This window comes from Oncorhynchus gorbuscha, linkage group LG02, assembly GCF_021184085.1.
Source record: "Oncorhynchus gorbuscha isolate QuinsamMale2020 ecotype Even-year linkage group LG02, OgorEven_v1.0, whole genome shotgun sequence".
NCBI classification, from domain to species: domain Eukaryota; kingdom Metazoa; phylum Chordata; class Actinopteri; order Salmoniformes; family Salmonidae; genus Oncorhynchus; species Oncorhynchus gorbuscha.
In genome coordinates this window covers 110,482,241-110,496,732 of record NC_060174.1, presented here as the reverse complement: position 1 = coordinate 110,496,732, position 14,492 = coordinate 110,482,241, and the positions used below count along the sequence as shown (strand labels likewise).

Sequence of the window (14,492 nt, the reverse complement as noted above, 5' to 3'; positions counted from 1 at the left end):
CTGTCCCTACAGTGGTAATAGGAGTGGAGGGTCTATAGAGAACATCTGGCCCTACAGTGGTAATAGGAGTGGTGGGTCTATAGAGAACATCTGCCCCTACCGTGGTAATAGGAGTGGAGGATCTATAGAGAACAACATCTGCCCCTACCGTGGTAATAGGAGTGGTGGGACTATAGATAACAACATCTGTCCCTACAGTGGTAATAGGAGTGGTGGGTCTATAGAGAACAACATCTGTCCCTACAGTGGTAATAGGAGTGGTGGGACTATAGATAACAACATCTGTCCCTACAGTGGTAATAGGAGTGGAGGGTCTATAGAGAACAACATCTGGCCCTACAGTGGTAATAGGAGTGGAGGTCTCTATAGAGAACAACATCTGTCCCTATAGTGGTAATAGGAGTGGTGGGTCTATAGAGAACAACATCTGGCCCTATAGTGGTAATAGGAGTAGTGGGTCTATAGAGAACAACATCTGACCCTACAGTGGTAATAGGAGTGGTGGGTCTATAGAGAACATCTGGCCCTACAGTGGTAATAGGAGTGGTGGGTCTATAGAGAACATCTGCCCCTACCGTGGTAATAGGAGTGGAGGATCTATAGAGAACAACATCTGCCCCTACCGTGGTAATAGGAGTGGTGGGACTATAGATAACAACATCTGTCCCTACAGTGGTAATAGCAGTGGAGGGTCTATAGAGAACAACATTTTTCCCTACAGTGGTAATAGGAGTGGTGGGACTATAGATAACAACATCTGGCCCTACAGTGGTAATAGGAGTGGAGGGTCTATAGAGAACAACATCTGTCCCTACAGTGGTAATAGGAGTGGTGGGTCTATAGATAACAACATCTGTCCCTACAGTGGTAATAGGAGTGGTGGGACTATAGATAACAACATCTGGCCCTACAGTGGTAATAGGAGTGGAGGGTCTATAGAGAACAACATCTGTCCCTACAGTGGTAATAGGAGTGGTGGGTTTATAGATAATGTTGTGTTTCGTCCTACAGGGTATCATCTGGCCTACCGTGCTAGTAGGAGTGGTGGGGAACATTCTCAATGCTCTCATCAACTACATCTTCCTCTATGTGCTGGACCTGGGCGTAGCGTGAGTCATACATACTATACATTCAGTGTAGATACCAGAGGTCTCCAACTCTGGATCGAGGAACACACAGAAGGAACTCCCAGATGCATCATTTCCCCCCCAGGACCAGCCACACTGGGAGACATATTTGAAATAGAATTCATGGTGCAGGGTGGAGAAAATCCCATTAAAACACATTTAAAATCATATCTCCTGAAAGGCTGTCATCACCATTCAATTAATACATTAAATATATACATTTCAATCTCATGGCAACCCTATGCTTGGTGTGGCTGATATGAGCAAAGCAGACCATCTGATATGCCCTTCAATATTTTGTGAGGCAAACCTGAATTTAAAATGTAGTGATTCTATTGAAACGAATGTCACAATTGTCCCGTTTGCGAGCCATGTTGTTAGGCTATGTTTGATCTTTGTTTCCTCTTCAGAACTGGTGAGAAACAAAATAATTTAACTTCAAGTTTAGCACTGTATCTACACATGTTGAATGATCTGAATGATGATGATGGTGAAGGGGGTGATTGAATTTACATTAGAAACTGGGTGGTTTGAGCCCTGAATTCTGATTGGCTGAAAGCCATGGTATGGCAGACCGTATACCATGGGTTTGACAAAACATGTATTTCTCCTGATCTAATTACGTTGGTAACAATCCCACAATTATATAAACTCACTGTCAACTGCATTTATTTTCAGCAAACTTAACATGTGTAAATATTTGTATGAACATAACAAGATTCAACAACTTAAACTGAACAAGTTTCACAGACATGTGACTAACAGAAATGGAATAATGTGTCCCTGAACAAAGGGGGTCAAAATCAAAAGTAACAGTCAGTATCTGGTGTGGCCACCAGCTGCATTAAGTACTGCAGTGTATCTTCTCCTCATGGACTGCACCAGACTTGCCAGTTCTTGTTTTGAGATGTTACTCCACTCTTCCACCAAGGCACCTGCAAGTTCCCAGACATTTCTGGGGGGAATGGCCCTAGCCCTCACCCTCCGATCCAATGTGCTCAATGGGATTGAGATCCGGGCTCTTCGCTGGCCATGGCAGAACACTGACATTCCTGTCTTGCATGAAATCACACACAGAACGAGCAGTATGGCTGGTGGCATTGTCATGCTGGAGGGTCATGTTAGGATGAGCCTGCAGGAAGGGTACCACATGAGGGAGGAGGATGTCTTCCCTGTAATGCACAGCGTTGAGATTGCCTACAATGACAGACAACAAGCTCAGTCCGATGATGCCCCAGACCATGACGGACCCTCCACCTCCAAATCGATCCCGCTCCAGAGCACATGCCTCGGTGTAACGCTCATTCGTTTGACGATAAACGGAAATCCGACCATTACCCCTGGTGAGACAAAAACGCGACTCGTCAGTGAAGAGCACTTTTTTCCTGTCTGGTCCATCGACGGTGGCAATGTTGTTGCCGGTGATGTCTGGTGAGGACCTGCCTAACAGCAGGCCTACAAGCCCCCAGTCCAGCCTATTACAGACAGTCTGAGCACTGATGGAGGGATTGTGCATTCCTGGTGTAACTCAGGCAGTTGTTGTTGCCATCCTGTACCTGTCCCGCAGGTGTGAAATTCGGATGTACCGATCCTGTGCAGGTGTTGTTACACGTGGTCTGCAACTGCGAGGACGATCATCAGTTCGTCCTGTCTCCCTGTAGCGCTGTCTTAGGCATCTCACAGTACAGACATGGCAGATTATTGCCCTGGCCACATCTGCAGTCCTCCTTGCTGCTTTTTATTTTAACTTTATTTAACTCGGCAATTCAGTAAGAACAAATTCTTATTTTCAGGGGCAGAACGACAGATTTGTACCTTGTCAGCTCGGGGGTTTGAACTTGCAACCTTCCGGTTACTAGTCTAACGCTCGAACCACTAGGCTACCCTGCCGCCCCATTATGACAGACCAGCTAGATGGATGACTACTAACTAGTAGCTAGTTAGCTGGCTAGCTTCTGAAGGGGGTCCGGTAATAGAAATAGCAGGTCCATACCACATTGGGTGAGGCGGGTTGCAGGAGAGTATATTCAGTCCTTAGATGGAAAGTGAGATTATAGTATACACGTAAAAAAATGAGGAAAACGATATTTACACGGGACAGGACAGGACAAGACCAAACACACGACCGACTGCTACGCCATTTTGGAACAATTCTTGTAGGAGCAGGTTAGCTACTAGGCTATTAGACTACATGTCATTGAGGTAGGATAAACTATACTGTTTCATTTGTTCACGACATCTAAACTGATTGGATACCCCTCTCCAAAACTCGCTATACAGCACAAACCCCGCCAGCCAAATGATCTCCAGCCCACACCACCCGTTCCAACACTGTTTTCATCTCCCACCAGCTCAGAGAAACCAGCCAATTAAATGGCTGCGACCTCCGGGAGGAGTTTCATCTCAGGGGTTATTTCTATTATGGGATGGGAGTGTAGGTATCTGTCTGACTATTTCTATTATGGAATGGGGGTAGGTATCTGTCTGACTGTTTCTATTATGGAATGTGAGGGTAGGTATCTGTCTGACTGTTTCTATTATGGGATGGGAGGTATCTGTCTGACTGTTTCTATTATGGGATGGGTAGATATCTGTCTGACTGTTTCTATTATGGGATGGGGAGTAGGTATCTGTGTGACTGTTTCTATTATGGGATGGGAGGTATCTGTCTGACTGTTTGTCTTATGGGATGGGAGGGTAGGTATCTGTCTGACTGTTTCTATTATGGGATGGGGGGGTAGGTATCTGTCTGACTGTTTCTATTATGGGATGGGGGGTAGGTATCTGTCTGACTGTTTCTATTATGGGATGGGAGGGTAGGTATCTGTCTGACTGTTTCTATTATGGGATGGGAGGGTAGGTATCTGTCTGACTGTTTCTATTATGGGATGGGAGGTATCTGTCTGACTGTTTCTATTATGGGATGGGAGGGTAGGTGACTGTCTGACTGTTTCTATTATGGGATGGGTAGATATCTGTCGGACTGTTTCTATTATGGGATGGGTAGATATCTGTCTGACTGTTTCTATTATGGGATGGGAGGGCAGATATCTGTCTGACTGTTTCTATTATGGGATGGGGGGTAGGTATCTGTCTGACTGTTTCTATTATTGGATGGGAGAGTAGGTATCTGTCTGACTGTTTCTATTATGGGATGGGAGGGCAGATATCTGTCTGACTGTTTCTATTATGGGATGGGGGGGTAGGTATCTGTCTGACTGTTTCTATTATGGGATGGGAGGGTAGGTATCTGTCTGACTGTTTCTATTATGGGATGGGAGAGTAGGTATCTGTCTGACTGTTTCTATTATGGGATGGGGGGTATCTGTCTGACTGTTTCTATTATGGGATGGGTAGATATCTGTCTGACTGTTTCTATTATGGGATGGGTAGATATCTGTCTGACTGTTTCTATTATGGGATGGGGGGGGGGTAGGTATCTGTCTGACTGTTTCTATTATGGAATGGGAGGGTAGGTATCTGTCTGACTGTTTCTATTATGGGATGGGTAGATATCTGTCTGACTGTTTCTATTATGGGATGGGGGGTAGGTATCTGTCTGACTGTATCTATTATGGGATGGGAGGGTAGGTATCTGTCTGACTGTTTCTATTATGGGATGGGAGAGTAGGTGACTGTCTGACTGTTTCTATTATGGGATGGGAGGGTAGGTATCTGTGTGACTGTTTCTATTATGGGATGGGAGGGTAGATATCTGTCTGACTGTTTCTATTATGGGATGGGAGGGTAGGTATCTGTCTGACTGTTTCTATTATGGGATGGGAGGGTAGGTATCTGTCTGACAGTTTCTAGTATGGAATGGTAGGGTAGATATCTGTCTGACTGTTTCTATTATGGAATGGGAGGGTAGGTATCTTTCTGACTGTTTCTATTATGGGATGGGAGGCTAGGTATCTGTCTGACAGTTTCTATTATGGGACGGGAGGGTAGGTATCTGTGTGACTGTTTCTTTTATGGGATGGGGGGTAGGTATCTGTCTGACTGTTTCTATTATGGGATGGGGGGGTAGGTATCTGTGTGACTGTTTCTATTATGGGATGGGAGGGTAGGTATCTGTCTGACTGTTTCTATTATGGGATGGGAGGGGAGGTATCTGTCTGACTGTTTCTATTATGGGATGGGAGGGTAGATATCTGTCTGACTGTTTCTATTATGGGATGGGAGGGTAGATATCTGTCTGACTGTTTCTATTATGGGCTGGGGGGGGTAGGTATCTGTCTGACTGTTTCTATTATGGGATGGGAGGGTAGATATCTGTCTGACTGTTTCTATTATGGGATGGGAGGGTAGGTATCTGTCTGACTGTTTCTATTATGGGATGGGAGGGTAGGTATCTGTCTAACTGTTTCTATTATGGGATGGGAGGGTAGGTATCTGTCTGACAGTTTCTAGTATGGAATGGGAGGGTAGATATCTGTCTGACTGTTTCTATTATGGAATGGGAGGGTAGGTATCTTTCTGACTGTTTCTATTATGGGATGGGGGGTAGGTATCTGTCTGACAGTTTCTATTATGGGATGGGAGGGTAGGTATCTGTGTGACTGTTTCTTTTATGGGATGGGGGGGTAGGTATCTGTCTGACTGTTTCTATTATGGGATGGGAGGGTAGGTATCTGTCTGACTGTTTCTATTATGGGATGGGGGGGTAGGTATCTGTGTGACTGTTTCTATTATGGGATGGGAGGGTAGGTATCTGTCTGACTGTTTCTATTATGGGATGGGAGGGTAGATATCTGTCTGACTGTTTCTATTATGGGATGGGAGGGTAGATATCTGTCTGACTGTTTCTATTATGGGATGGGAGGGTAGATATCTGTCTGACTGTTTCTATTATGGGCTGGGGGGGTAGGTATCTGTCTGACTGTTTCTATTATGGGCTGGGGGGGTAGGTATCTGTCTGACTGTTTCTGTCTGTTTTTTCCTGCTGTGTTTCCTATACAGTATGTTTTGTTTTGTGTTAATTAAATGCTCAGATTTTCCTCTTCAAATAAACACGAATCTAAATAGTTTTGCTTTTCCGTTGACATGCATTTAAACACAGTCTTTTTTAGAACCCTGTGTTTCAAAGATAATTAGTTAAAATCCAAATACCTTCACAGATCTTCATTGTAAAGGGTTTAAACACTGTTTCCCATGCTTGTTCAATGAACCATAAACAATTAATGAACATGCACCTGTGGAACGGTCATCAAGACACTAACAGTTTACAGACGGTAGGCAATCAACGTCACAGTCATGAAAACTTAGGACACTAAGGAGACCTTTCTACTGACTCTGAAAAACACCAAAAGAAAGATGGCCAGGGTCCCTGCTCATCTGCCTTAGGCATGCGACAGGTATCCTAGTGGTTAGAACGTTGGTCTTAAAACCTCTTAAAGCTAGGGGGCAGAATTTTCACTTTTGGATAAATAGCGTGCCCAATTTCAACTTCCTGCTACACATGCCAAGAATATAAGATATGCATATTATTCATAGATTTGGATAGAAACGTTTCTAAAACTGTTTGAATCATGTCTGTGAGTATTACAGAACTTATGTAGCAGCCAAAACCCTGAGGACTGTTCAGGTTTTTTCCCCCTCTCTGTTCACTATATTGTCTTTGCCATTGGATATTTAATAGGAACCTATTTTCAGTTCCTACCGCTTCCACACGATGTCGCCAGTCTTTGGAATATGGTTGAGGTTATTCCTTTGTGCTATGAAGAAGTAGGCCAACTCGGAACTGGGGACACTTTTGTGAGTTGTGCAAAACGTGAAAAGCAGTGCTGGCTTCTTTTCCTATATTTAATACAGATTGCCCCGTCTACAATTTGATCGATTATTAACGTTAAAAAATTCCTAACGTTGTATTACAAAAGTAGTTTGAAATATTTTGGCCAAGTTTATAGGCAACTTTTGAAATATTTTGTAGTGACGTTGCGTTTTTGTAAGCTGTTTTTTTCTGTAACAAACGCGCTTTATAAATGGACATTTTGGATACATATGGACGGAATTAATCGAACAAAAGGACCAATTGTGATGTTTATGGGACATATTGGAGTGCCAACAAAAGAAACTCGTCCAAGGTAATGCATATTTTATATTTTATTTCAGCGTTTTGTGTAGCGCCTGCAGGGTTGTAATTTGCTAGCTCCTTTGTTCACTGCTGGTGCAGATGGTGCAGGCAATCAGATAATAGCTTCTTATGCTTTTGCCGAACAGCATTTTTAAAATCTGACATGTTGGGTGGATTCAAAACGAGTGTAGCTTTAATTGAGTATCTTACATGTGTGATTTAATGAAAGTTTGAATTTTATAGCATTTTATTTGAATCTCGCGCTCTGCATTTCCCCTGGCAATTGGCCAGTTGAGACGCTAGCGTCTCCGCTATCCATAAGAGGTTTTAACTGACTTGCCTAGTTAAATAAAGGTAAAAACAATAATAATAATTATACGATATATTTCTCTGTCTGTCTCAGTGGTTCTGCTGCAGCCAACTCCATCTCCCAGTACTCCCTGGCTGTCTTTCTCTACTGCTATATTGTCTGGCAGGGTCTGCACAAGGCCACCTGGGAAGGTATGTGTAACTCTAACCCCTAACCACAAGCACCTATTACCTAAACACTAGCCCCTAGCCACTACGCCCTAATCCCCAGCACATTCCCCGAGCCACTACGCCCTAATCCCCAGCACTTTACCCTAGCCACTACGCCCTAATCCCTAGCACCTACCCCTAGCCACTACGCCCTAATCCCTAGCACATTCCCCTAGCCATTACGCCCTAATCCCAAGCACATTCCCCTAGCCACTACGCCCTAATCCCTAGCACATTCCCCTAGCCATTACGCCCTAATCCCTAGCACCTTCCCCGAGCCACTACGCCCTAATCCCTAGCACCTTCCCCTAAATCAAATCAAATCAAATCAAATCAAATGTTTATTTGTCACATACACATGGTTAGCAGATGTTAATGCGAGTGTAGCGAAATGCTTGTGCTTCTAGTTCCGACAATGCAGTGATAACCAACAAGTAATCTAACTAACAATTCCAAAACTACTGTCTTATACACAGTGTAAGGGGATAAGGAACATGTACATAAGGATATATGAATGAGTGATGGTACAGAGCAGCATACAGTAGATGGTATCGAGTACAGTATATACATATGAGATGAGTGTGTAGACAAAGTAAACAAAGTGGCATAGTTAAAGTGGCTAGTGATACATGTGTTACATAAGGATGCAGTCGATGATGTAGAGTACAGTATATACATATGCATATGAGATGAATAATGTAGGGTAAGTAACATTATATAAGGTAGCATTGTTTAAAGTGGCTAGTGATATATTTACATCATTTCCCATCAATTCCCATTATTAAAATGGCTGGAGTTGGGTCAGTGTCAATGACAGTGTGTTGGCAGCAGCCACTCAGTGTTAGTGGTGGCTGTTTAACAGTCTGATGGCCTTGAGATAGAAGCTGTTTTTCAGTCTCTCGGTCCCAGCTTTGATGCACCTGTACTGACCTCGCCTTCTGGATGATAACGGGGTGAACAGGCAGTGGTTCGGGTGGTTGATGTCCTTGATGATCTTTATGGCCTTCCTGTAACAACGGGTGGTGTAGGTGTCCTGGAGGGCAGGTAGTTTGCCCCGGTGATGCGTTGTGCAGTCCTCACTACCCTCTGGAGAGCCTTACGGTTGAGGGCGGAGCAGTTGCCGTACCAGGCGGTGATACAGCCCGCCAGGATGCTCTCGATTGTGCATCTGTAGAAGTTTGTGAGTGCTTTTGGTGACAAGCCGAATTTCTTCAGCCTCCTGAGGTTGAATAGGCGCTGCTGCGCCTTCTTCACGACGCTGTCAGTGTGAGTGGACCAATTCAGTTTGTCTGTGATGTGTATGCCGAGGAACTTAAAACTAGCTACCCTCTCCACTACTGTTCCATCGATGTGGATAGGGGGGTGTTCCCTCTGCTGTTTCCTGAAGTCCACAATCATCTCCTTAGTTTTGGTGACGTTGAGTGTGAGGTTATTTTCCTGACACCACACTCCGAGGGCCCTCACCTCCTCCCTGTAGGCCGTCTCGTCGTTGTTGGTAATCAAGCCTACCACTGTTGTGTCGTCCGCAAACTTGATGATTGAGTTGGAGGCGTGCGTGGCCACGCAGTCGTGGGTGAACAGGGAGTACAGGAGAGGGCTCAGAACGCACCCTTGTGGGGCCCCCGTGTTGAGGATCAGCGGGGAGGAGATGTTGTTGCTTACCCTCACCACCTTGGGGCGGCCCGTCAGGAAGTCCAGTACCCAGTTGCACAGGGCGGGGTCGAGACCCAGGGTCTCGAGCTTGATGACGAGCTTGGAGGGTACTATGGTGTTGAATGCCGAGCTGTAGTCGATGAGCAGCATTCTCACATAGGTATTCCTCTTGTCCAGGTGGGTTAGGGCAGTGTGCAGTGTGGTTGAGATTGCATCGTCTGTGGACCTATTTGGGCGGTAAGCAAATTGGAGTGGGTCTAGGGTGTCAGGTAGGGTGGAGGTGATATGGTCCTTGACTAGTCTCTCAAAGCACTTCATGATGACGGAAGTGAGTGCTACGGGGCGGTAGTCGTTTAGCTCAGTTACCTTAGCTTTCTTGGGAACAGGAACAATGGTGGCCCTCTTGAAGCATGTGGGAACAGCAGACTGGTATAGGGATTGATTGAATATGTCCGTAAACACACCGGCCAGCTGGTCTGCGCATGCTCTGAGGGCGCGGCTGGGGATGCCGTCTGGGCCTGCAGCCTTGCGAGGGTTAACACGTTTAAATGTCTTACTCACCTCGGCTGCAGTGAAGGAGAGACCGCATGTTTCCGTTGCAGGCCGTGTCAGTGGCACTGTATTGTCCTCAAAGCGGGCAAAAAGTTATTTAGTCTGCCTGGGAGCAAGACATCCTGGTCCGTGACTGGGCTGGATTTCATCTTGTAGTCCGTGATTGACTGTAGACCCTGCCACATGCCTCTTGTGTCTGAGCCATTGAATTGAGATTCCACTTTGTCTCTGTACTGACGCTTAGCTTGTTTAATAGCCTTACGGAGGGAATAGCTGCACTGTTTGTATTCAGTCATGTTGCCAGACACCTTGCCCTGATTAAAAGCAGTGGTTCGCGCTTTCAGTTTCACGCGAATGCTGCCATCAATCCACGGTTTCTGGTTAGGGAATGTTTTTATCGTTGCTATGGGAACGACATCTTCGATGCACGTTCTAATGAACTCGCACACCGAATCAGCGTATTCGTCAATATTCCCATCTGACGCAATACGAAACATGTCCCAGTCCACGTGATGGAAGCAGTCTTGGAGTGTAGAGTCAGCTTGGTCTGACCAGCGTTGGACAGACCTCAGTGTGGGAGCCTCTTGTTTTAATTTCTGCCTGTAGGCAGGGATCAGCAAAATGGAGTCGTGGTCAGCTTTTCCGAAAGGGGGGCGGGGCAGGGCCTTATATGCGCCGCGGAAGTTAGAGTAACAATGATCCAAGGTTTTACCACCCCTGGTTGCGCAATCGATATGCTGATAAAATTTAGGGAGTCTTGTTTTCAGATTGGCTTTGTTAAAATCCCCAGCTACAATGAATGCAGCCTCCGGATAAATGTTTTCCAGTTTGCAAAGAGTTAAATAAAGTTCGTTCAGAGCCATCGATGTGTCTGCTTGGGGGATATATACGGCTGTGATTATAATCGAAGAGAATTCTCTTGGAAGATAATGCGGTCTACATTTGATTGTGAGGAATTCTAAATCAGGTGAACAGAAGGATTTGAGTTCCTGTATGTTTCCTTCATCACACCATGTCTCGTTAGTCATGAGGCATACGCCCCCGCCACTCTTCTTACCAGAGAGATGTTTGTTTCTGTCGGCGCGATGCGTGGAGAAACCCGTTGGCTGCACCGCCCTGGATAGCGTTTTCCCAGTAAGCCATGTCTCCGTAAAGCAAAGAACGTTGCAGTCTCTGATGTCCCTCTGGAATGCCACCCTTACTCGGATTTCATCAACCTTGTTGTCGAGAGACTGGACATTGGCAAGAAGAATACTGGGAAGTGGTGCGCGATGTGCCCTTTTTCGGAGTCTGACCAGAACACCGCCGCGTTTCCCTCTTTTTCGGAGTGGTTTCCTTGGGTCGCTGCATGCGATCCATTCCGTTGTCCTGTTTGTAAGGCAGAACACAGGATCCGCGTCGCGGAAAACATATTCTTGGTCGTACTGATGGTGAGTTGACGCTGATCTTATATTCAGTAGTTCTTCTCGACTGTATGTAATGAAACCTAAGATGACCTGGGGTACTAATGTAAGAAATAACACGTAAAAAAACAAAAAACTGCATAGTTTCCTAGGAACGCGAAGCGAGGCGGCCATCTCAGTCGGCGCCGGAAGTCTAGCCACTACGCCCTAATCCCTAGCCACTACGCCCTAATCCCTAGCACATTCCCCTAGCCATTACGCCCTAATCCCTAGCACATTCCCCGAGCCACTACGCCCTAATCCCTAGCACATTCCCCTAGCCACTACGCCCTAGTCCCTAGCACCTTCCCCTAGCCACTACGCCCTAAGCCCTAGCACATTCCCCTAGCCACTACGCCCTAATCCCCAGCACCTTCCCCTAGCCACTACGCCCTAATCCCCAGCACATTCCCCTAGCGACTACTCCCTAATCCCCAGCACCTTCCCCTAGCCACTACGCCCTAATCCCTAGCACATTCCCCTAGCCACTACACCCTAATCCCAAGCACCTTCCCCTAGCCACTACGCCCTAATCCCTAGCACATTCCCCTAGCCACTACGCCCTAATCCCCAGCATATTCCCCTAGCCACTATGCCCTAATCCCTAGCACATTCCCCTAGCCATTACGCCCTAATCCCCAGCACCTTCCCCTAGCCACTACGCCCTAATCCCCAGCACATTCCCCTAGCCACTACGCCCTAATCCCCAGCACCTTCCCCTAGCCACTACGCCCTAACCCCCAGCACCTTCCCCAAGACACTACGACCTAGCCCCCAGTACCTTCCCCAAGCCACTACGCCCTAACCCCCAGCACCTTCGCCTAGCCACTACGCCCTAATCCCCAGCACCTTCCCCTAGCCACTACGCCCTAATCCCCAGCACCTTCCCCTAGCCACTATGCCCTAATCCCCAGCACCTTCCCCTAGCCACTACACCCTAACCCCCAGCACCTTCCCCAAGACACTACAACCTAGCCCCCAGCACCTTCCCCAAGCCACTACGCCCTAACCCCCAGCACCTTCCCTAGCCACTACGCCCTAATCCCCAGCACATTCGCCTAGCCACTACGCCCTAATCCCCAGCACCTTCCCCTAGCCACTACGCCCTAATCCCCAGCACCTTCGCCTAGCCACCATGCCCTAATTCCCAGCACCTTCCCCTAGCCACTACGCCCTAATCCCCAGCACCTTCGCCTAGCCACCATGCCCTAATCCCCAGCACCTTCCCCTAGCCACTACGCCCTAATCCCCAGCACCTTCCCCTAGCCACCATGCCCTAATCCCCAGCACCTTCCCCTAGCCACCATGCCCTAATCCCCAGCACCTTCCCCTAGCCACCATGCCCTAATCCCCAGCACCTTCCCCTAGCCACCATGCCCTAATCCCCAGCACCTTCCCCTAGCCACCATGCCCTAATCCCCAGCACCTTCCCCTAGCCACCATGCCCTAATCCCCAGCACCTTCCCCAAGCCACTACGACCTAGCCCCTACCACGTACCCTGAAAAGCAGTGATCTCAGGGCAGATATCCTCTCCTGGTCAGCCTAAATTGACCCTAGTGTCTCAGTGTAATAGTAATACGTGACAGGAGATGTTATATCACAAGGCTACTCTTTAACCACCTGGGAGGGAGGGAGGGAGGGAGGGAGGTCAGAACAGGAAGGCTTTGTTCACGTTATGACATAACTGGTCACCTTTAGTTGTAGTTTGGTCAGAGGTGGTCTATAATATTGAGGTTGTATTTGAGCTCCAGAGTCCAACTGTGTGTGAACAGGTCATCTATCTGAGAGAGGAGTAGCAGTCTGTTCTGTTCCCATGCACTATAGAGTTTCCCAATCCTGCTCCTGGGAACCCAAAGGGATGCACATTTCTGGTTTTGGCCGTAGCACTAACATACTTTATTCAACTAATCAATGTATCATCAAGCCTTACATTTGAATCTGGTGTGTAGCACTAGGGCTGAGAGCTAAGGATCAGGATTGAGAAACCCTACAGTAAAAGGTTCTGTATCCCTTCTAACCTGCCATCTCAAAGGTTCTGTTCCACTCCACTAACCTGCCATCTCAAAGGTCCTGTTCCACCCCTCTAACCTGCCATCTCAAAGGTTCTGTTCCACTCCATTAACCTGCCATCTCAAAGGTTCTGTATCCCCTCTAACCTGCCATCTCAAAGGTCCTGTTCCACCCCTCTAACCTGCCAGCTCAAAGGTTCTGTTCCACTCCACTAACCTGCCATCTCAAAGGTTCTGTATCCCCTCTAACCTGCCATCTCAAAGGTCCTGTTCCACTCCACTAACCTGTCATCTCAAAGGTTCTGTTCCACTCCACTAACCTGCCATCTCAAAGGTTCTGTTCCACTCCACTAACCTGTCATCTCAAAGGTTCTGTATCACCACTAACCTGCCATCTACACATTCTGAGACGTTTCTATTGGTGGGGGTGATCCCTGACCTCTTACCCCTAGTTGGTCAGCTGACTACCTGCAGGAATGGGGTCAGTTCCTCACCCTGACCTCTTACCCCTAGGTTGGTCAGCTGACTACCTGCAGGAATGGGGTCAGTTCCTCACCCTGACCTCTTACCCCTAGGTTGGTCAGCTGACTACCTGCAGGAATGGGGTCAGTTCCTCACCCTGACCTCTTACCCCTAGGTTGGTCAGCTGACTACCTGCAGGAATGGGGTCAGTTCCTCACCCTGACCTCTTACCCCTAGGTTGGTCAGCTGACTACCTGCAGGAATGGGGTCAGTTCCTCACCCTGACCTCTTACCCCTAGGTTGGTCAGCTGACTACCTGCAGGAATGGGGTCAGTTCCTCACCCTGACCTCTTACACCTAGGTTGGTCAGCTGACTACCTGCAGGAGTGGGGTCAGTTCCTCACCCTGACCTCTTACCCCTAGGTTGGTCAGCTGACTACCTGCAGGAGTGGGGTCAGTTCATCACCTTGACCTCTTACCCCTAGTTTGGTCAGCTGACTACCTGCAGGAATGGGGTCAGTTCATCACCCTGACCTCTTACCCCTAGGCTGGTCAGCTGACTGCCTGCAGGAATGGGGTCAGTTCCTCACCTTGACCTCTTACCCCTAGGTTGGTCAGCTGACTGCCTGCAGGAGTGGGGTCAGTTCATCA

At 47.4% G+C, this 14,492-nt stretch overlaps 2 protein-coding genes across 5 annotated transcripts in view; both read left to right on the top strand.

Moving 5' to 3' along the window:
- LOC124015538 (cell adhesion molecule 2-like) overlaps nucleotides 1-14,492 on the top strand; it is a 946,327-nt gene that overhangs the window by 274,622 nt on the left and 657,213 nt on the right. The window lies entirely within an intron of this gene.
- Nucleotides 1-14,492, top strand: part of LOC124015599 (multidrug and toxin extrusion protein 1-like) — an 84,010-nt gene that overhangs the window by 17,090 nt on the left and 52,428 nt on the right. The window contains exons 7-9 of the mRNA XM_046330950.1: nucleotides 1,012-1,109; nucleotides 7,607-7,704; nucleotides 14,451-14,492. The exon at nucleotides 14,451-14,492 is cut by the window's right edge and continues 72 nt beyond it. Of these exons, the coding sequence (XP_046186906.1) occupies nucleotides 1,012-1,109; nucleotides 7,607-7,704; nucleotides 14,451-14,492 (238 nt within the window). The remainder of the gene's footprint in view (nucleotides 1-1,011; nucleotides 1,110-7,606; nucleotides 7,705-14,450) is intronic.